This window comes from Syngnathoides biaculeatus, chromosome 2 (genome assembly GCF_019802595.1).
Source record: "Syngnathoides biaculeatus isolate LvHL_M chromosome 2, ASM1980259v1, whole genome shotgun sequence".
Taxonomy (NCBI): domain Eukaryota; kingdom Metazoa; phylum Chordata; class Actinopteri; order Syngnathiformes; family Syngnathidae; genus Syngnathoides; species Syngnathoides biaculeatus.
In genome coordinates, this window is record NC_084641.1 from 2,198,516 (window position 1) to 2,221,426 (window position 22,911).

Sequence of the window (22,911 nt, forward strand, 5' to 3'; positions counted from 1 at the left end):
GTGGGCAGACACTCCAGAAATCAATTCCTATCCAATGAAATTGTTACATTCCCTTGTATCGCCTTTAAAGAAAACAGTTGTGGGTTTTCAAGAGAAAATTCTAATACGATTTTTATTTGAGGAAACAGTCAAAAAAAAAAAAAAAAACACTTAACATCTGGTATACTGCACCACCTTCCAAAAACCTTGCACCCCAAGCTTAACACTAAAGTTACAATAAAGGACAACCTAAACATAATGGGATTAAGAGTAAAAACAAAGAAAATGATATCTTACATTTAAAAAGTCATAACAGTGACAACATATTTGATAGTCAAAAGTAAACAAAATGTCTTCGCAAGGCCTTGTGAAACATACAGTACATCTTGAAATTTATTGTAATAAACCAATTATTAGAAATATTCAATGTAGTAACTACACCACTCATGATTTTAACCACTGATTAAAATAAACTTTAAGTGTGCTCATGCACACACAAAGGTCCTAAAAGTCACACCGCAATTAATCTGATTGCACTTCTATCTACACATACTGCCTTTAATAAAGTGGAGGTTTCAATATCACTCTTGAGAGGCTGTTCAGTCCTTGACCGGCCTGAGCCACACAATATGGCTTTCAGCATTAACTTTGGCATGGAAATAAGGGATTTAGTTCAGTGTCACAGAATCACAGAATGCCTTTCCATGCACAGACTGTAGTACATAAACAATATAACAATGTACACACATTCACTGCATGCAGACCTGCAATTGGAGAAAACAAAAGCACCACACGGCCGCACACTCATACACTACTGTATAGTTAAGATATTGTGTGTGTGTGTGTGTGTGTGTGTGTGTGTGTGCTGGGGGGGGGTGTCTGTCATACAATCCGGTTTAGGCATCCCCCTGCATAGCGCCTGAATCAGAACGTTGGCCAATTGCAGAGGTAAAACACGACATTACCAATGAGGAATGGCACCTCATTGAAATTCTGACATTTTCCAACTGCTGCTGCTGCTCAAGGCACTATTTGTAGGTGACACTGTATACTTAAACACTTTTTTGATCTGTCAGATGTCTACATTGTCTTTGGCCCGGTAGACCTTTTGTCTTTGTTCCTATCATGGCACATGTGAACCCCTAAATTCATCAGCTTTAACCTAGCCCTCCCTGTCTTTCCATCTGATTTTTAGAAAGTTCTGATTAGGCCCAAGTTAAAGTTTAAATAAAAAGCCAGGGACCAAAGTTTCAATGCCTATCAAATTACATCTGCCTGAGCTTGCTGATGTACGATGGGGTGATCAGAAATTGAGCATCCACACAAGTTTTTGAGGGGCCTTCCCCAACATCAAATTCTCAATGTAAGCGCTGCATCTGCACTTGAGGGTAACTTCCGGTTGTGCCACAGCCTACAAAAGAAGACAGATGGACTTCTTGTCACGTTTCTTAGCCTGTAACGCTGCTCGAGTTGCCATCTCGAAGACTTCCCGCACACCATCTTTGGTTTTGGCAGAGCACTCCTGGTAGCCATAGGCACTGATGCGGTTCGCCATCTCTTTGCCATCTTCACATCGAACTGGCTCCTGCAAATGCATGATTATTTTATTTTTATTACAGAGAATGTTCACACTTTGACCTTAATAAAATCAATGACGTAAAATTCCTTACTTGTTTCATTTTCACAAGCTCCCGTCTGGTGTGCTCATCATTGCGCAGATCTTTTTTGTTACCCACAAGAATGATGGGAACATTTGGGCAGAAATGTTTCACTTCTGGTGTCCACTTTTCTGGGATGTTCTCTGCCAGAAGATGAACAAACAATTGCACCTTACGTACAATACATTAATTTGGCCAATATTCAGGACAAAACTGTTGCACAAACAATACCTAAACTGTCTGGACTGTCTACGGAGAAACACATGAGAATAACATCAGTGTCGGGGTAGGAGAGCGGCCTCAGTCGGTCGTAGTCTTCCTGACCTGCTGTATCCCAAAGTGCTAGTTCTACCTGAAATGAGGAGCAACGTCATTTTAGGATCTAAAAACAATTAGTCAGGATTAGAAAATCAAGTTTAAAGAAAGATAGACAAGTTTACACTCAGGCCTTCACGTCTAAGGACACTGACACAGCTGAACGTAAATGAACCGGACGATCGTGGAAGAAAATACAGTCGGGAACCAACACTTGCACACAGTCAATTAACCCTTGTGCACATAACCAAGTCGCTGCAATGGAAACACTGCGACCCCTAGAGTTTTTATTAAGAAAACATGTTATGAAGCTGTAGCAACTCTGACCCAGTTACTTGATAAGCTGCATTCTTCCCAGCAGCCCGGCTATGAGACAGCCTCTGGGAGGACGCCTGTTGTATGTGAAGACGACTTTAAAGTAATGAGCAGGTACTCTCGAAATCTCGGTTTACAATCATCAAAGTAATTTTCTTGGTTTGAACTGACAGATGGGACCGAGGCAGGGAGACCAAGCTGAAAAAGATTGGCAATGGAATGCAAATACAGCGATCAACTATTTGCTTAATATTCAAACGTCCATGAAAGGCACCACCCACTGGTGTTTCAGAGTACTGTATAACCTAAGGGTGGGCAATTCATTTTTACAAGGGGCCACATTGTGTCAGAGGGCCGTACTAATGATAAATTTATTTCTCAACTTTGTCCCATTGTAAAATTTAATTTTTATATTTGTTTACACATTTTTTCCCCACCACACTCAAATGCACCATCAAGTGACCACTGATCCAGTTCTGTGTGGTATACACACACACACACACACACACACACACACACACACACACACACACATCTATCCCTTTTCTGAGCCTATTATCCTCACAATGGTCGGGGGAGTGCTGGAGCCAAACCCAGTTGTCACTGGGGAGGAGGCGGAGTACACCCTGAACTGGTTGCCAGGCAATTGCAGGGCACATGGAGACAGACAACAGTTGCACGCACAATCACATCTGGGGGTAATTTAGAGTCTCCAATTAGTGTATGTGTTCGGGATGTGGGAGGAAACCAGGTGCCCTGAGAAAACCCACGCAGGCACAGGGAGAACATGCAAACTCCACACAGGCTGGGGCGTGATTTGAACCCCGCTCCTCTGAACTGTGAGGGAAATGCTGAACAGTTGTTCCATCATGCCGCTACGTGTGTGTGTGTGCGTGTGTATACACAGTGCTACATTGGTACCTCTACTTACAAACGTCTCTTGTAATGACAAATTCTGGTTACGAAACACCTCAGAAAAACATTGTCTCTAGTTACGAAGGAAATTCAGGATACGAAAGAGGGAAAAAAGCCGCTGGATTCCACAAATTCCACCAAACATAAATATCCTGTAGTTAGGTTTGTCTGGGGGCGATAGAGGCGCTCTCCCATTGGCTATCACCGGAGCATCTTCCTGGCATCTCATTGGATAGGAGGGACGTCAATCTTTACCCATGAAAATTTTTGGATTCCCTTGGACTCGAAGGTTACCGAAACACGCTAGCGCTGTCACAAGCATTGGAAAAGTAAAACTTTTTTTTGTCTTTTTTTCAATTTTATTCATCTTTCTTCATTCAAGGGCCCAAGAAATTTTAGTGGAATGAAGTTGTGTGCATGCATACGTTCGTATGTATATTTCTCCCGGCTGTTAGTTTCCCTTTTCCCCCGCCCCTCACGATACCTTTTTCTTGACACTCACACTTCTCTTCAGCCAACGCCAAAGGTAAATGAACATATATATATATTTTATTATTCTTTACATAACGTACTTTGAATTGATATTTTTTTTTTGGGGGGGGGGGGTCAACGGGCATGGAACGGATTACACTAGTTACATGTAAAATGTGCTTCTACTTGGGAAAAATTCACGTTACAAAACGACTTCCGGACAGGATAGTCGTGTAGATGTACCACTGTACTTACGAATAAACTTGCAAAAAATACAAACGAAAAAGTTGTACTTTTTCCATTGTGCATGTGACAGCGCTAGTGTGATTTGGTGACAGTCGAGTGTCCAAGGGAATCAAAAAGCAGCATAGGTAAAGACTGGCGTCCCTTTGAGTGGGAGAGCAGCTCCATCGCTCCACACAAACCAAGATCGAGGAAGTGCATTATGGGTAAAGATTGCCGTCCCTCCTAACCAATGGAATGCCAGGAAATGCTACGCCAATATTTAATGGAACAGCAGCTCTATCGCGCCACACAAACCAAGATACAGGATGTTTATGTTCAGAGGAATTTGGGGAATCCGGCACCTATTTTTTAATTTTGTATCCTTAATTTCCTTTGTAATTAGAGATGTTTTTCCGAGGAGGCATTTTCGTAACCTGAATTTTTCGTGACTAGATGTAATTTTCTACTTACCACTGTGTGTATACAATCTCTCTTATATATATAACCCTGACCTAACACACACACACAAAATCATGCCCAAATACATATTTGAAACTCCAAATATATAAATAAATATCTCACCTGTTTGCCATCCACTTCAATGTCTGCCACATAGTTCTCAAACACAGTGGGGACGTAGACCTCCGGGAACTGGTCCTTACTGAAGACGATGAGCAGACAGGTTTTCCCACAAGCTCCATCTCCAACTATGACCAACTTCTTCCTAATAGCAGCCATCTACAAATATACATAGCAGCCATATACACATTTTTTATCTTAATCACCGGAGTATTGTTCCACTGAAAATTGAGATAACTGCAGTCCCCTCAAAAAGTATTGGAATGGCAAGGTCAATTGCTTTGTTTTTCTTGTACACTGCATGCTCTTTGGAGTTAAGGTGTGGTGATTGACTTGGTCAGTCTCAGACCTTCCACTTTTCCCCCTCGATGAAGTCCTTTGTTGTGTTGACAGTGTGTTTTGAATAATTGTCTTGTTCCATGATGAAGCATCTTGATAAGTTTAAATGTATTTTTATGTAAAACAAAAACTCAATTCCTATTCTGCTGCTAAGATCATGAGTTACATCATCAATAAATGCTAGTGAGCCAGTTCCAGAACCAGCCTTCAAGGCTAAGCCATGACATGACCTCCACGATGCTTCATATATGAGCTTGGGTGTTTTAAATCATCAGCAGATTATTTCTTTTTTTTCATACTTTGGCCTTTCCCTCACTTTAGTCGAGGTCAATTTTGGGCTCATCAGTCCATTAGACTTTGTTCCAAAACTTTTGTGGCTCATCTTTGTACGCCTTTGAAAAATCCAATGTGGCCTTCCTTATTGTTTTGCTGCAAAGTGATTTGCAACTTGTGGAATGGCCTGTGTATTTATTTCTTCTCTCAACATCTTCTTTGAACAATGGATGGTGATATATCCACCCTTGCCCTGTGGAGGTTGGCAATGATGTCACTGACTGCTGTCTTTGGGTGTTTCTCACAGCCCTCACAATATTTCTGTTATCAACTGCTGACACGACACTTGGCTGATGTGTTCGATGTCTGTTGCTCTGTACTCAGTAGTTTCTTTTTCAGGACGGTGTTGTATTGGCTCTGTCCAGTGTTTGTGGAATAGCTCTGATTGTGTTCTCCCTCTTCTCTCAGCTTCAAAATGGTTTGCTTTTTCTACTCTCTGGTCTTCATGTTCACATAACAATGAATACAGTTTTCACAGGTGAAACCCAAAGGCAAAAATGGGCATGATCTGTATAAGCAATCAATCTAAAAGGCCACACTTGAGCATCTCCGAAAACCTATTCACATGTTCCAATGCTTTTGCTCTTCACTCCAATACTTTTGGAGAGGACTGAATTTATGATGCAATGAAATGGATCAAACGAAGCCGGGATACGCTCCAGCACTCCCGCAACCCTTGTGAGGATAAGCAGCTTGGAAAATGGACAGAAGTATGATTATTAAATGGTGGAATAATGACACTACTGTAAAATTGGACACAATTACGTTGCACTAGTGCAAATATTTTGTGCATTTTATGTTGTACGCTAATCGGCCCATAGAAGCAGCAAAAGAAATATTGCTGTCTTTTGACAGTGACATCCATTATAAGACAAAAGTCAATTTTTTTTTCGTTTTTTTTTTAAATCAGACAAGGCCATCATTCATTTCCATTCGAATGCCATCTGTTGTGTCGCCACTTTTTATTGACTGGTGAACGGGCGGCGTACTGAAATGACGGTGGCACACGGAAGGTTGGTTCGACATTCCGACGGTTCGGTTCACCGCGTACAGTAGACAGAGCCGCGAGCAGTGCCGGATGGCGCCGGCGTCTCGAAGCGTTCAGTCGCCTGGGCCTGTCAATGCCGTTAACGTTAGCAAGCACTGAGGCTAATGCCGGGACGGCGGCTTTAGCACTTTGTAACAATCATTCGAAATGCACGTTCCGACACGAGCAACACATGAAACTCTACCACGTCCCTCCACTTGCAGTCAACACAAGAGATTCGCGTTAAGTTTGAAAGCTATCGCCGAAAAGAGTTACCGCTTGATGTTTCTATGTCCGCCTTTCTCTGCTCTTCCTTCCTGACCAATGTTGACTCCCCACCGTCATTCGGACGCATGCGCGTAAGAATCGACGTGACGTCACATTAATACGCGAAGGGGGCGGGGCTTTCATACTCACTTTCGCTGTTCTTTTAACTTTTAGAGTATTTCTGTCAACGTTGTTGTATTGTTTTATGATTTATTAAATTTTAAAAATAGTTCTCCAAAATTACATAAAAGCATAAAAATGTGTTATAGGTATGACCACATCATATTGCCTACACAAAAATTATACTATACTTTACTATATACTATATTCAACTATAATTGTTCAACTTCTTTCAAAAAGGGATTTGGTGTCATGCCCCCCCCCCCTAAAAAAAAACACACACACATAAACAAGTCAACTACAATGCTATGAAAGTCAAGTTGAAGTTAATTAATTAATGACGTCCATGATATTTTTTCAGCACAGGAGAGCGATCCCCAACATTTTGTACGCCTCGGACCGGTTTGACAGAAAAACAGATTGAGACACACCAGCATAGAAGCAAATGAAAGCAAATGACCCAAAACACAACTGTCCATTACACTGAATGTAGTTGTTCTAATTGACCCCTCCGTAGAAATTGCGTCATCCGCGTCGGTGACCAATCAGAGGCCAGAGATCTGCATAAATGTTGGCATCCGCCATTACCTCTGACAACGTTCCATGGTCCAGTATAGCTTTTGTTTGCGTTTTATCGCGTATTTGGGTTCTTCAACAATAGATATGGTTAAGAGGTGTAGTCACGGACTTTGTAATAGTGACGACAGGTATCCTGAAAGGCTAGTTGGTGGAGTTCAATTTGTACCCTTTCCAAAACCGAAGACCCAGTACGAAAAATGTCTTCGATGGATCAAACTTTGTGGAAGACGGCATGATCAACTGAATCCATCTAAAATCAACCGGGACAGAAGACCGAGTACGAAAAATGTCTTCGATGGATCAAACTTTGTGGAAGATCGTATGATCAACTGAATCCATCTAAAATCAACCGGAACAGATATGTTTGCACGAAGGTAAGCCCTATATTTGATTTTCAATACATGTCTCATATAAATGAATTAGCAGTTCTTCGCTTGCATAACATAGCTACGTGTGAATGATTGACACACTTGATCTGTGTTGAGCGATATTTTGCGATGATCTGACTGCACAAACGTGTCTCTGTTCGGTGGCTAGGGAGCTAAGCTAAACCGGACTAGCGAGTCCTAAAAGCCTTCGACGTGCACCGAAACACCAAGACTGAAGGAAGGATGTTTGAGGACACTAAAGTAGTGATTGTCGTACTCGGTCGGGACTTACGTAGGTTCAGCACTAATTCAAGAATAATTATTGAGGGGAGCGTGTAATGTTACTCAAAGAAAACAAGAGAAACAACTCATAAATCAAGCCTCCCCTTCTTCTTTTCCTTCAAACGGCGGTTCACAAACGGCTATTCAGATACACATACAGATTCTATACACAAGTGTGATAGGTAACACGAAAATAGGAAACTGTCAATGACAAATTCATCTTTGGGTTATAATATATTATATTATGTGGCTTCTCTGTCTTCCTCTGACTCCGGAAAGATCTCGCACTAATATCAATGGTTTCTCCGTCGATATGCATGTAAATACCATTGAAATACCCCTCGCTGAAATACTTGAAGCCCTGCTTTCTGCTTTTCAACGATATTTCACTATTCGCTAAGAATGCGAGTGAGAAATCAGCTGGTAAATCGGACAATTTCGCTTTAGTCTTTTCTTCCTGCGCCGCCATTTTTGCTAATTGTTTGTCTGAGGTTAGCACACGTGGGGTGACGTAACTTCAGGAGGCGTGGTTAAGTGCCCTGTACGGAGGGGTCAATTAGTAGGAGCTCTGCACGTTCTCCTCTTCAACAAGCTCCCAGTCATAGCCTAGCCTCTTGGAAGAAAGAATATCGCATTTCACCTATCACTACTTCTATTCAACTTTTGCTTTTGTTGTACTTGAGGATATATTGGAATATTTTCTGAGTCACTATGCGACATGTCCCGTTGTTTAGTACATTCTCACACGCTTGTGGCATAGCAAGGTCATATGGTGCCCTCTGATATGTGTTACAACACAGTGCGGTCAGGTGTCACTAGAAGTGTCGGTCAGTTGGTGCTTGTTGTGATATCAATCAAGTTCTCCTTATCATGTCATGGCCATGGCCAGTGACTTCTTCTTTTCCTTTCGGCTTGTCCCATTAGGGGTTACCACAGCGTGTCATCTTTTTCCATCTAAGCCTATCTTGTGCATCTTCCTCTCTGACACCCACTGTCCTCATGTCCTCCCTCACAAGACCCATCAACATTTTCTTTGGTCTTCCTCTCGCTCTTTTGCCTGGCAGCTCCATCCTCAGCACCCTTCTATCAATATACTCACTATCTCGCCTCTGAACATGTCCAAACCATCTAAGTTTGCTCTCTCTAACCTTGTCTCCAAAACATCCACCTTTGGCTGTCCCTCTAATGAGCTCATTTCTAATCCTATCCAATCATGGCCGTGGTCATGGCCAGTGACTAATTGACATGAACTTCGGGTGACAAAAATTAAGCTTTACTACGTGTTGCTGCCCTCACTCCTCACTGCCAGTCTTGGTGTCCCACTACTTGAAATATTTTAAAACTAGCAGTAAGCATAATACTTAATTCCTAGTCCTTGGCATGCACCTTTCCTGAGCATCCATCTTTCTATTATACCCCATGTCCTCATGAAGCCTGGGGGTGAGCTGGGGGTGTGTGCTTATGTGGGGACTCCAAGTACTCTGATTTCCTTCCACATCCCACTGACTTCATTGAACACTTGAAATTGTTCAAACTGATGACAATTCAGGAGGCCCAATGGCTGGCAGAACCTTCGAAATTAATATTTCCAATTTGCAGCACAGAAATGGTTGGACTCAAAGTAAAATTATGTTAATTTGACTCAAATCCCTGGCAACAGCCACCCTTGCATGTTTTAAAAATTACCCAAATTTTAGTTATACAAAAAGCATGGATGTTTGCATGAAGACTCAAAATTGTACTATTTGTGGGAATGAGAGAGTGACTCTTTGTTTGTGTTTTTTTCTGTCTATTAGTGTAACCAGTCCGCCTTTCCCCGAAGGTCTGCTGGGTGTAGCTCCTGTTTAGACACAAGCCCACATTGAGTTAGCAGTACAAAACACATCGATCTGCATAGGCTTTAAAACATTTGTAAAAAAAAAATAAATAAAAAGTATGCATTTGTTACTTTCGTCTATTTACACACATTCACAAAATGGTGGCACAAAGACTAGAAACAAAACATACAAGTATTATGCAATAAGGTCTGATAGTTCCGTGTCCTGGATGCCGGTTGCGCTTATCGAGCGTGAGCTTGTCCATAATGAGAGCTTTGCGTCAGTGTTCAAAATCTGGTCTGACAACTTGGGCATAAATATTCTTAAGGCCACAGTGGATCTCAGCTTTCTTCTCTCTCACTCACTCGCTTCAGCTTCTCCTTGACAAAATCACCTCTTCACAATAAACTCCATTGTGGTCTTGATTTATCTCATCTGGCTTTAGGAGGACACATTTTTTCGGAGTAGAAAAGTTCATAAATGAGAACATGGCTGGACTGTGTTGGTTTCTATGGTCACTGAAGGTAAAAACATCTCTGATTGGCTGTCAAGCATACTAGTTCCTTGTAGTGATGGCGTTGTCGCTGCGCTGGTAAAATAGCACGTAGGCTTGATTGGTCTGAAGCTGCGTCTCAGGAATTGATGTTACACTGTGGATAGACCGAGGGCAAACATGAGAAGGTGCTGCAGTTTTGATTGGAATGTGCGTCAGAACAGATCCATGCCAATAGCGACAATCAGTCAAATGAATGACATCGCTTAAATGTGCATTGCATAAAACTAAATGTTTTCAATGCAGTCTCACCTGGAGTCATTGTAGTAACACCATCCATTGTCATCACAACAACAAGCAGTGTAGTGACCCATGTTGACAGTCCCAGCGTGGTTACATATTGCATATAAATCATACAATACTGGCCCTTTAAGGACATAAAGAGGCACACAAATCATTCTTGGCTCATTTGACCCTCTTGTGCCATAGCCACTAAGAGATACACTATCAAATGGGGGGTAAAAATGTTGGAGTGTTTTGTTTTTAAAGAATGGACCTTTTGATCAAAATATGTTATTGTCTCTTAAAATATAGGAATAACTGCAATTGGGAAGAATGAGAAAGAAAAAAACTTCTGTGCTTCTTCTTTTTTCTTTTCCTTTCTCATGAATGAAGAAACACAAGGACAGTGACACACACACAGTATGTGCACATACATGAGGAAAAACAAGTCTTACCACAGTCGACGGGTCCGTAGGGCCCGAGGTCAAGGTTGGTGATTGGGAAGGAGACATAGGCGGTGCTTTTACCGATCGCCCACCGTGAAGTCGTGAAACGGTTCAGGTCTAATTGAACATGTTAAGTCTCATACGGGTGGCATTCAATGTAGACGAGCGGGCTAATTAATAAGAATGATGGTTGAGGATACGTATCACAATAACATGAGGAAACCTCTGAATGGACATGCGCTTAGTGCTCTCTGTGTGCCTGTTGCACCTCTCACACATCTGAAAAACACACAGCACAGCAAGCAAAAAGCAGACAAGTAAAAGGTGAAATACTCTCTCTTCTTCATCTATGCAGCTATATATAAATCCTCAGCTGCGTTGCTTTCATATTTTCAGGGGGATGTGGATGGAGGTTGCGAGTAAGACAATGTCTGCCTCCTTTTGAAAGGAGGCTGTGGTAACACGTGTGGAATGTGGGCTGGCATCCTCTTTGTGGAAAAAGAAAAAGAAGCAGGAATTTTTCAGCTGTACAGTGTGGCTGCCACACGTTATGTCAACACACACCTACATGCACATTCGCATTCGATGGCTGAGCTCATGCTTAATCATACTAAACAGATAGTGGTTGCTGGGTTTTTAGTTAGTGCTACCTGAATGGTCAAAGTTCACTGTTTCATGACCCTACACATGGAGAGACTATTAGTGATCACAGGTTCCAAACTAAAAGCACATTCGCGTTGCAATGATTTATATCAGTGGTACTTTCGTTGAGATCTATGTACAGTATTGCCACATTACAGAATGATCCCTATTAAATCCACCATCAACACTCACAGGTGAATTTTCCTTGTCAAGCCTCTCCTCCTGGGAGAAGAAGTCCAAGCACTCCTTCAGCGTCACTTCTCCGGCTGTGCAGCGTTTGGGAATAGGCAGTGACAGGTCACAGAACACATCGAATGTATTGGAGTAGTGGGAGCACACCGAGCAGTGCAGCGAGCTGCGCAGCTGGCCCGAGAACACATCTGGCAGGACAGTTGAGGTGGTTAGATACCGCTCGCCTGAAGAAGGGAAAAATGACGCCAGCGTGCTCCTTACCGACTATTTTGCTGTCATCATTCTCTAAGTGCTTCTTCCAAGTAGCAGCTGCCTCTTCAGAAATCCTGTTGTTTTTTTTTTTTTAATGAGACATTATAAGGGAGTCAGGACCTTTTTAAAAACCTCTTTGGCCCATCCCCCACACACACCTAAATCTGGCATATTTTTGCTCTGGGTCCTTCAATGGCCGTCTAATGTTGGGCTTGCGGTTTATTTCGGTGTGTAGCTTTTCCAAAAGAAATCTGAGAAACTCCTGAGCATCCTGTTGACTGGGAGGAATACAAAAAGAAAACAAGCAAAACAAAAAATAATTTGAATCAGAAAACAAATCTATATTTTACACAATACCTACACAATACCCACTTAATTAAAAAAATATGCATCAGAAATGTAAAGGGGAAAAAACATTTTAAATACTTTTTTTGACATGTATAACTAAAAGGCAGCACAGTGAACTAACTGGTTGGATCATTGGCCTCACAGTTCTGAGGACCAGGGTTCAAATCCCAGCCCCGCCTGTGTGGAGTTTCCATGTTCTTCTCATGCCTGCATGGGTTTTATCAATGTGTCCTGCAATTGCCTGGCAACCAGTTTAGGGTGTAGCCTGCCTCATGCCCGAAGATAGCTGGGATAAGCTCCAGCACTCCTGTGTCCATTGTGAGGATAAGCAGCTCCGAAAATTGATGAAGGAATAAACAAGTAAAGAAACGCAACAAAAATGTATCCCGCTTGATAACTGAAACACAGCAATTTATTTACAAGTGTAAACGACATTCTCTTAGGGGTGAAAAAAAATGAAGCTTAACTTTTAAATAAATATAAACCTAGAAATGACAGAAATAAAGCATTCTTACCTGTAGCCACTGAAGTAAGGCACAGCATCTCTGAAAATGTTATAAAACTGTCGTGGATTTACAATCGTGTCCTCTTCTTTTGTATTCCAGAGTCCAGACAATACCTGGGAGAAAGCTTGTATTGGAAGATAATAAATAACAATAAGCACAAACAAGTACACAACTACAGAATGGAAATGTACCAAATGATGGATGAGTGAATGAATTACCTTCCGTAAGTCGTGGCTCCTCCTTAGAGAATTTGTCGTGTCTATAGGACTTGAGGAGGCAGTAGTCCCGCAGGCCACGAGTGTGAGACAAACATTGGACTATTGCATTCAAGAAACACTACACAGGGATCAAAAAGCAAGCAACGTGAACATGCTGACCCCAAATCATGCTTTAGGAAGAAAACTCTTTACTCACAGTGTTGCCAATGTTTCGAAGACCAGCCCTTCCACTTCCTAATGCAAGCAGCTCCTTCTACAAACAAAGGGAAACAAGACAAAACTGTTCATTGCATGATTTGACCTCTGTGCGTCGGTCTTAACTCCAACGTGTCAGTGTTCCTATTTGTGCGCACACCAGGACAGATTTAGCCTTCTTATCTCATTAGCAAAACAAGAAAGTCTAAAAGGAGGTGAGTCGCAAACATTCATCCTATTAGAGAACGAGAAGTGCTGACAGGTGCTTAAAACACACGCGTACTGATGTGCACACCCCCTCCCTACAGGATAGCCTCATAGAATTGCTTTTCAGCCTCAAATGAAACCCCCAGGAACAAAAGGAGGATACGGTTTGGTTGCCATTACTGCAAGACACACACCTCGTTGTCGGCGACCAGCAGAAGCCCCATCAGGGAGGTGTAGAGTACAGACTGCGAGATATCAGCTGTCTCTCTCTGCAGGCCGTTCTGGGACACCAGGTTTCGACACAAGGCCTTGCATGAACCCTCTTCCTTGGCGCAGTCGGCTCCAGGCATGCTGACGCGTTGACCGACGAGGCACTCGAGCACGAGGGTTGTTCTTTCGCATGCAGGGGAAAGCTGACTGGAATAAGGTGGTACCTCATAAGCCTCGGCGGCCTTTTTAGTGACTGAAGTATAGCGGGGTAGGATCCTTTTCTCTGCAAATGCGGCTGCAAAACAGGATTAAGTGTAAAATGAGCCTCCCCTTGAGCTAAGTCTTTACCTCCAATAAATCCAGCTGATTCGTCCTGACTGAAGGTTTCGTTTTCATTATTCATTATGTATCGCAAAGCAAATTGAATCAGAGTTTGACCACCAAAATCAAGGTCTTGTTGAGTAATGCATTGACAAGCTGTGTATTAGGTACACGAAACATAGTTCCGAGAGAGGAAAAAAAAAGCTTTCGAAACACCCGCTAAATATCATTAACTGTGGTAAACAAACATTTTTGGACTTACCTGATCACTTGGCCAACCTCATCTGCGAACACAAAGTCCTGACCTAACTGTTCCCATCACCTGCTGAGCTTTTAAAAATGCATTGAGGGGATGGCTACTGTTTCATTGTGTCCGTGTGTCTGTGTGCGTGTGTGCGTGTGTGTGTGTGTGTGCAGGCTAAATGAAAGTCTACATCCGCGTCCTGCTCCGTAGGCTGGCGCCAAAGAAAGCTGGGAAGCGAGAAAGGGGAGAGAGAGTGAGAGAGAAATGGAAGGAGGATAATCATCTGTAATCTTTTCTCGCTCCTTCTTGACGGCTTTGTATTCAGACACCACATCTCTGCGTAGTACTTGAATTAACAAACGTTTATTAATAATATAACAAAAGATGGTACACTTAGTAAATGTACATTCAGTAAGATTGTTCCACAAGCTGTACATGATAAAGCCATTCGGTGGGGTCATCCAAAAGGGAACAAAAAGCCCATTGCACAACTCCAGAGGCTGCGCAACGGCCGGCGCCCTCTTCGTTCGCTCAGCGGCCGGTGACTTCGGCCATGTCGGCATCGCAGCTGAGGCTGAGGTCGGCGATGTGACACAGAGTGGGGTCAGAGTGCGGTAGCGCCACTGACTGTCTGCTCTGGGCCTTCCTGTCTCGAGACTGGACTACAGCCTGGCGCAAGCACGTAACCCACTGTTGCTTGCTGAAGGAGTCATTGGCCTGCAGGCTGTAGGAGTGGGCTTTGGAGCGCCCCCTGCTGCTCACGCGAAAACAGTTTTTCACTAGGAGTGCCAAAGCAGGAGAAGTTAGCGATTCATGCACATCACCTCTGTGTACAGACACGTGAAAGCCTCACCTTTGTCATTGCCCCCCGTGAAAGCTCCTCTGAAGGAACCCCCTCCGCCTGCTTCCCCATCTGGGATCACCTCCAGGTTTAAGGAGGCGTTGGGGAGAGGTTGCCTGTACACTTGGAAGACGTGGCCTCCTTCCCGTTCTTCTCCCGGTCTGGTCAGCACCAGAGCCAGCTCAAACAGGAACACATGCAGACGCTGACACACACAAATTACACAGTTGGTAGGATAAGAATCCTTCCAGGACTGCATGAAGGTTTGCCAGTGTAGTCTGAGAAAGTGCGTGAGACTCCAGGATGACTTCCAAGGACAAAACATAGTTCGGATTTGAAATTGATCGTCCTCATGTACTATATATTTTGGGATATCAATCCAGGAATTTTTTCGGTAGTTTTAAGAAATGCATTGCCCCGGTGTTTAATGTCATGTTTGTTTACACAGCTCCTCTAAATTAACATTTGTTGTTATCAATGAAATTAATGAAAAAAATAACCGTTTTTTTTTCTTTATGCTAAACTAAACTGAAGGAGATTGCATTTACAACACAGGTTGTAGTGTTGTGCAATAAAACAAATGTATGCAGCACTCCACCCTGCTAAAAAAAAATTCTAGAGAAATTCTATAATTGTAGAGAACAACTTGTTCTGTAGAACCTTGGCTGTGATTTTCTACAGAAATTCTACAGAATAATAGAAATTCTATAGGACTTGGGTCCTAAAGTTCTATAGTTCTTTAGAAATTTTCTATAGAACATTTTTAGCAGGGCGGTTCGGTTGAATTTCCAATCAAAAACCGTTTCTCAGTTGGTGAACCACGAGATGAAGCAAATGGACGTTACCTGGCCCTTATTGTTCTTGAGCTCCCCGTGGCAATAGAGGAAGCGCGACTGTTGGATCTCGGGAAGTCTCTGGCAATCTTCAAGGTAGGTGAGCCCCCGCCGGTAGAACTGACACTCAGCTTCACCCGTCTTTTTGTTCACCTCTGCCACAATGCTCTGGATCAGTTGCAACTAAGCATATATCATTGAATCAGAAAAAAAAAAAAAAAGATCTTCTATGTACAATAATTGTGTCGGACTCCACCATTGGGGGTCATAATTTTTTTTTTTAAAAGTAAGAACTAATAAACGTCCGGGTATTGATTAATGCGAAGGGTTACCAGTTGGATACACACTTCCAAAATGACAAATTTGCTCAAATAACCTATAAAATATATGATGAACAATTCATCATATTCATTCAAGTGAAGAGACAGATCACGGTACTGATTTTTTTCACAATAAACAATGATTTCACGAGGTAGGAAATAAATATCAGTCTCAAACACATTTTAGACATCTCTTCAAGTCTTTAGACTTTCAAATGACCACTCCGACAGCATCCCTAGGAAATCACAATGTCGCATCACTCTTGAATTATTTTGAAAACATGGTGACCACTATTTCCTATACCAATGATCGCGATGAGGGACATGAGAAGCTGGAGCCTATCGTAGTCGTGGCAGACGACATCCTGTTTTGATCGCCTCTCTATCACAGGGCACTTATAGAAACAAATAAGCTTTCATATTAATCAATAAGTGGGAGTTGAACCCACCATGGCTGCACTTGGACATTATCATAAGAGTTGAAAAGAATATGCAACAACTATATTTCTCTCTTTATACAAATATGACACAAATATATGCAGATACTGCACATTCTGAGTGCAGACATGCTATGTACTTTTATTTAATAAAATGTCTTCGTAGCCACTCACTGCATCGGGCAATGTAAACTCATCGGGATGCTCAGCAGGTGTGCACTTCTGAATCTCTTTCAGCAAAAGAGGATATTTCACCAAACGGCTTCGAGGGAGATCCAGAAAGTTCCAGAGGTCCAGTTTCCTGCTAAATGACGACTCCTGGCACAGGCGCAAGAACTGCTCCACGCGCTTCTCATGCTTCTTGTGGTCCAGCAGCGCTTTGGCTTCCACCTGGTTGCAGCAGTATGTGACATAGGCTTCCAGGCAAGGAAACTGGTCAGAGCAAAGGAGTGAGGTAAGAGAGTCACGAGGAAAGAGGTGGTTGTGACTATCAGAAAATGGGAGTGCGGGGGGGACTGTAACAAATATACCAACCCAATTCATCAGAGTGGGAGCCACCTCGCCCACTGTTTTCTTCGATCCCCTCAGACGTTCGAGACGGCTTAGCAGATCTTTTTGGGGAGCAAAAGCAACTTCTTCAGTCGGATAAATTCACATGACAGAATCACAGATGTGAAGGCCAACCATAAAAGAGGCCTGCACACAATGCATGATTAATATCCGATACAGTGCTAAAATCAGCCTAATGCTCAGTTTGGATTAACACAGTTACAACAGTACACCACACACTCAGGCAACAACATGTATTTTTACTCTATTTAAAAATGGATGCGGATAACTATTTGTAGTTTTAAAATCAGAAGTCAAGAAAAAATATTTTGCTGAATTATTTTTCATTTTATCTCAACAAAATGGTTGGGTAAAATAAAAAAAAAATGCTATTTCAGGATAGATTTTAGCAAGAAAAATGAAGTCTGTGGTGACATCCTGATTCAAAACAAAGTAACAAGAACATTAGAACATCCGCGCTGCATTATTTCACCCTGCATTTTGACAACTGAAATTAATATTCATCCATCAATTTTCGGAGCTGCTTATCCTCACAAGGGTCATGGGATTGCTAGACCCTGTCCCAGCTATCTTTGGGCAGGAGGAGGGGGATACCCTGAACTGGTTGCCAGGCCATCGCAGTGCACATGGAGACAAACAACGTACTCACAATCAAACCTAGGGGAAATTTAGAGTGCTCTAGGAATCTTTGATTTTGGGATGTGGGAGGAAACCGGCGCACCTGGAGAAAACCCACGCAGGCACGGGAAGGACGTGCAAACTATACAGGCGGGGCTAGGATTTTGAACCCGGGTCCTCAGAACTGTGAGGCCAACCAGTTGCTCCACCCTGAAATCAATACCGCTCTAAAATATAAACTGAGCATTGTCTTGACAAGGCCAGAATTTTGCGATATGTTGAACGAGTGTGTAGTATATTTAACGTGCATGCACCCATTTATTGTATGATGTGACAAGTTAGGGTGATTGTCCACCTTCATGGAGAGGAATGAGAGAGTCCAGAGTGCCGAAAATCTGCCGCAGTTCACTCTCGGACATGATGTCAAGCTTCAGCATGGGCTCATAGTACACCTGGTGACAACCGCAAATAAAATTGTGTGCATGAGCGCCACATACAGGAAGAAAAAAAAGTCACCTATAGTAAAACTAGTTTGCACTATTAAAATGGAAAAGCCAAAATGTGGTAAATAGGCTGCCCAATTAATATGAAAGAAATGATCTTTTATCATTTGTAGAATTTACACCTAGTCAGCTAATGTTTTATCCTGCTTTATTTAATCAAAATATTATTTTTTTGCCCCATTACAGTACGTATCACATTTTTAAATCTACATTTTTTTCACAATCCTACAATACCTCAATAGAGTATTTTATACATACACCAATAATACAACACCACATAACTAAGCTTTCCCATATGTCATTTTAAAGGTCAAGTGTCGTCAAACGGATGATTTTTGGTATATTATTAATGAAAACCCCACAGCCAATATGGTCCCATGTGTTTTTTGACCACAAAACATGATTTTGACGTATACAGCTTTTTGTAACTCCCACCATGAAAATCCTCTCAGGGATTTGTTTTCGAGATGAAGCAGGAAGTGACGTACAGGACAGCGGCGCCCCCTCGTGGACTCGTTTGTTTCCATTAGTTTTACCTCCCGGAAAGTAGCTCGTTGTTCCTTCATGTTAGCCAAAATGCCGCCGGCTCATTGCATTGCTGGACATTGCTTGAACACTCGGGAGAATGGAATTACCCTTCATAAGTTTGAAAGAGACCCTGTTCGTTGTGAAAAATGGATTGCACGGGTGTAGAGGACGAGAGCTTCGTGGGTTCCAAATAACAGGTAGGTGTGTATAGAGCTCCAAAAAAAAAAAAATAATAGTTTGAGGCGGACCACGTAATCGGTCTCTCTCATAACGTAACAAAAGATCCGCGTATAAAATGTGTCGATGTGCGCGTCGCCCAGCCAACAACTCAGCTTCGTCTCGATAGTGTTCATCTCGTACTGCGACGACTTTGAACATACCGCTAAAGCACCACCGCTCGGCTCTGTCATAAGCCACACCGGATCCTGATCAGATATCATCTGAATATGGCGCGAAACAATAGTGTAACGTTGGCCTGAGGGCTCGAAACAATAGTGTAATATTGCCCCGGTAACTTCACTTGGTTGTGTGGTGGTGTCCTTTTCAAAAAGAGCTTCGGTGTCAGAAGGGGCGTCGGAAAAATGCGAATATCTCTGTTGTTCGGCTTCCATAGTAGCAGGCAATGCGCATTTTCAACGGCGGAAGTGACAATGACGTCAAGGACAAAGGACACGACTAATATGGCGACCCTTTGGATGTCAAGGGACACGCAATTGTGCAACTTTGTGCATGGATGACGTGCTCTCCGCTCACTTTTTTTTTTGTATAGACATTGAAGTGAATACTGTTTAATGTATTTTTCATTACAATATCTATTTTAGAATGTTTATAGGGATGACAGTCCCACTTTAAATGTCAGTTCTCTGCTTATTTAGATTTCACAGAAATTACAATAAAGTTGTGTCTAATTTTATATGCATATCGAGAAAGAAAATCAATTCTATACTGTATTTTCAATTTTATATTTTGAATTATAATTCAGGACTTCAGATTTGATTTGAAACTTGAAATTGGGTGACATTTTACTCTACATATTAAAGACAATAGTGAAACCAAAGCCATTTGATTCTTATTATGTGAATATGATGGCATCTGATGGCAGTGGCGCCATATAAAATCCTGCCTATTGCGCCACATAGTGTCATCAAAAAAGTGAAGTGAACAAAAACCGTACGATGGATATCGTGGTTGTGCACCTTTTTAACAAGACTGAGGTCCTCGATGAGTTGTCGCTCCCCCTCAGTCAGCTCGTAAATGACCTACATAGGAGGCGAGGACACACACAGACAACACACAAACTTGCATAATATGCATGATGCGCACACGGGGCGACGTGAGTTCTCGCAGCTGACCGTTCAATAAAGGAAGTTGAGCCTCCCTGTTCCAGCTCACATCCTCTTTCGCAACCATCAATACGCAACACGACAGAGTTGGGTTTGATTTAGCCTGACAGTGCTCTCGTCTCACCTCTTGACGTTTGATCTCCTTGGCGGTGAGGTTGTGAATCTCCACCGTGTCGCTCCAGCATTGGCTGTTGCGCCTCCGTGGAAACATGGTGCCCTTTGTGCGCGAGCGCAGGGGCGGCGTGGGCAAAGGCCGAGCCTCGGTTCGAAAACTGATGGAACGCTAGAAGGACACTCCAATGAGTGCGCATGTTCTAATAGACAAGTATACAGAATCTTCTACCACCCTGTTACCGAAATGGACTGTCCGATGCGTTTGAGAGCAGGGGTCTTCGCCGGCGTGATGACCCCTGTTAGGCTGTTTGACTTGACCACTGGTTTGACCCGTTTGTTGCTGGGCTCCTAAATGGGAAAATGAAAAGTCCAAGTTGCAGTGGCATGAAGAAACCAGAGCCATGCAAGGTCATCGTGGTGGCTCAGCGCTCCAACTTTTGCTCAAAATGGAAAATTCACCTCTGAGTCATTCATGTGCTCAGGCAACATTTTGTCCTCCTCTTGCTCTTCCTCCTCCTCCTGCTCGTTATCCTGTTAAAACGGATAAACGCAGACTGTGGCTGTAAAAAGTCTAAATATCCCTGGTGAAATGCCAGGTTTTTATCATATAAAACTGAGACCAACAAATCAGTCAAAATGTGAGCAATTACCTGTGCCTGTGAAAATAAACAACTGAGAAAATGTAGTTGCACAAGTGTGCACAACCTTCGAAACCTGAATGTGGCTGTGTTCAGAATTAACTAACTATATCCAAACTCATCCAAAATGGGAGTCAGCACACATCTACCATTTAAAGTGCTACTGTTGAACGTCAAATAAATTTCACATGTTTTAGTTGGCTTTTCCTGACAATCATTTTGCTTAGTTTTCTTCCCTGAAAGAATCCTGAAGGTTTTGTGCTAACACTGACTGCTATTTCGAAGCGTTCCTAATTTCTTCCACCTCTTCTAAATCTCCAGATGAAGACAAACAGCTCCTATTCATATTGCTCCCAATGCCATGTGTCACTGTAGGTACGGTGTTCTTTTGGTAAGGAGCAGTATTGTGTTCTGCGCCAAACATGCCTTTTGAAATAATGGCTAAACAGTTCAAACTTCGTTTCATCAGATCCTAAAAAAATTAATTTTCAAACACATGTGTTGTGGTCCGCATAAAAAAAAAAAGGTTTAAGTTTTTCATCAAAATTCCAAAAGGTTTGGTTGTTTGGTGCAAACACAACGCTGTTCCTCATTATGCTCTGAGATAAGAGGTTGCACACGAACACAAAATAACAATTGTGTTGTACAGGTTGTGGTCCACGTTAATGGTGGAAAAGTTTTTGAAATGAGGCTATTTGGTTTAATTTGTTACACATCGGAAAAAAATTTGAACAGGGGTTAGTAAGCTTTTTGTATCCGCTGTACACCTACAAAATAATTGGGGCAAACTCAGGAAAGTCATGAGAGCTCAGTAAAGTGGAAAGAGACATGTTGCGTGGTGGGGCCCTCTCATTTCCTGTGTGACTCTTTCAAAGAGGAAGAGTGTTGAAAGTGGGCCTGTGTAGTCCAACAACACGACAGCAGGTTTCTGTTATAAATGCAAGACTCAAATGTATTTGAAACTGTTGGCAGTGAAACACTTCCATGACAATTCAAAATCTTAAAACAAGACAACAACAAAAAATAAATCTGCTGTCAAAAGATTTTGTGGACTCATTCGCTCTGCTACTCTGTGGTCACCGAGATAACTTTGCCTAACATCTGCTGCTAACAAAGAAATCAAGATGGGAGTTAAAGAGACAACTCACTTCAGTCATTCGGATCACACGTTCAGGCGTTGAGTCTTGTTTTCTCTTCTTCTAAAATGAGACAACGGTGTGAGTTCAATGCTTTCAAAGGAATAAGCAGGTGATATGTTTGGAGCGCAAATGGAAAGACTTACTCCTGCATGGTCACAGGTAGTGGTGCACTGTGTCTCTCCTGCACTTTGTGACCTCAAAACATTTTCAAAATTATTTTCTCAAAAATAAATCAAGAAAGTCAAAACAACTGAACAAATCTATAACCTCATATTTATGCTTTAATTTTATGCCCTGCGACTGACTGGCAACCAGCTCAGGGTGTAGTCGGCCTTTCCCAACAAATCAACTGGGATAGGCTCCAGTGGTCCTGTGACCCTTGTGAGGATAAGCGGCTTGGAACATGCATGGATGGATATGCTTTAATTTCTCTAAATTTGTCGTCCATTATACATTAATACAAGGTAGGATAGGTTAAGTTATCTTAAAAATATTCAAAACGAACACCAAATAGTAGAATCAATTAATTTTTGATATAAGTTGAAAGCAGACCTACCAGGATGTTCTCATCTCAAAGCTCTCGTCCACTTCCATCTTCTGTCATTAAATTCCTGTCACAAAGCCATCATATTCCCCCGTACCCCAAGATGAATGTTAAAAATCAAACGAGCTCAAAGTGTCACTGTGCAGTTATGCAGAGAGCAGCGCAACGCCTTCCACCTCATTTGCTTCGTTATCTTGCGCTCAACCACATCCTTTTGAGTCGTACTTCACAATGTATCCGCTCTTCTCGGGCAGGGTAAAAAAAACAAAAAAAAAACCCCAAACCTAACAAAATGTTTACCGGTACTTGAATCTGGCACACATTACTTGAATCTGACA

At 42.3% G+C, this 22,911-nt stretch overlaps 3 protein-coding genes and 1 long non-coding RNA gene across 6 annotated transcripts; 1 reads left to right on the forward strand and 3 right to left on the reverse strand.

The window, feature by feature from the left end:
• Positions 1 to 98: 98 nt before the first annotated feature.
• On the reverse strand, positions 99 to 6,558 carry LOC133496681 (rho-related GTP-binding protein RhoA-D-like). Its single transcript, XM_061812537.1, has 5 exons — positions 6,433 to 6,558; positions 4,461 to 4,616; positions 1,869 to 1,989; positions 1,650 to 1,780; positions 99 to 1,564 (listed from the first exon to the last, which is right to left on the reverse strand). The coding sequence occupies exons 2-5, from the start codon at positions 4,614 to 4,616 to the stop codon at positions 1,391 to 1,393; spliced, it is 582 nt and encodes a 193-aa protein (XP_061668521.1). The 5' UTR covers positions 6,433 to 6,558; the 3' UTR covers positions 99 to 1,390.
• A 589-nt stretch (positions 6,559 to 7,147) lies between these two features.
• On the forward strand, positions 7,148 to 13,603 carry LOC133496710 (uncharacterized). The gene is made up of 3 exons (XR_009793843.1): positions 7,148 to 7,496; positions 12,850 to 13,378; positions 13,472 to 13,603. It is a non-coding gene; the product is annotated as an uncharacterized LOC133496710 (long non-coding RNA).
• usp21 (ubiquitin specific peptidase 21) lies at positions 9,806 to 14,277 on the reverse strand. 3 transcript variants are annotated; one of them, XM_061812561.1, is made up of 12 exons: positions 14,164 to 14,277; positions 13,565 to 13,875; positions 13,165 to 13,221; positions 12,969 to 13,086; positions 12,760 to 12,874; positions 12,055 to 12,174; positions 11,906 to 11,970; positions 11,645 to 11,832; positions 11,011 to 11,089; positions 10,820 to 10,927; positions 10,395 to 10,509; positions 9,806 to 10,239 (listed from the first exon to the last, which is right to left on the reverse strand). In XM_061812561.1, exons 2-12 carry the CDS (start codon positions 13,718 to 13,720, stop codon positions 10,146 to 10,148), a joined length of 1,215 nt encoding a protein of 404 aa, XP_061668545.1. In that variant the 5' UTR covers positions 13,721 to 13,875; positions 14,164 to 14,277; the 3' UTR covers positions 9,806 to 10,145. The 3 variants fall into 3 exon arrangements, with proteins under 3 accessions (XP_061668545.1, XP_061668555.1, XP_061668563.1); XM_061812571.1 differs by lacking the exon at positions 14,164 to 14,277 and having other exon boundaries at positions 13,565 to 13,898; XM_061812579.1 differs by lacking the exon at positions 10,395 to 10,509 and having other exon boundaries at positions 10,208 to 10,239.
• Positions 14,278 to 14,332: 55 nt separating this feature from the next.
• On the reverse strand, positions 14,333 to 22,911 carry arhgef3l (Rho guanine nucleotide exchange factor (GEF) 3, like). Its single transcript, XM_061812549.1, has 14 exons — positions 22,750 to 22,911; positions 22,586 to 22,640; positions 22,173 to 22,224; positions 22,039 to 22,089; positions 20,712 to 20,783; positions 20,493 to 20,600; positions 20,263 to 20,421; positions 19,992 to 20,054; positions 18,120 to 18,216; positions 17,111 to 17,187; positions 16,751 to 17,008; positions 15,832 to 16,002; positions 14,999 to 15,191; positions 14,333 to 14,924 (listed from the first exon to the last, which is right to left on the reverse strand). The coding sequence occupies exons 2-14, from the start codon at positions 22,621 to 22,623 to the stop codon at positions 14,677 to 14,679; spliced, it is 1,587 nt and encodes a 528-aa protein (XP_061668533.1). The 5' UTR covers positions 22,624 to 22,640; positions 22,750 to 22,911; the 3' UTR covers positions 14,333 to 14,676.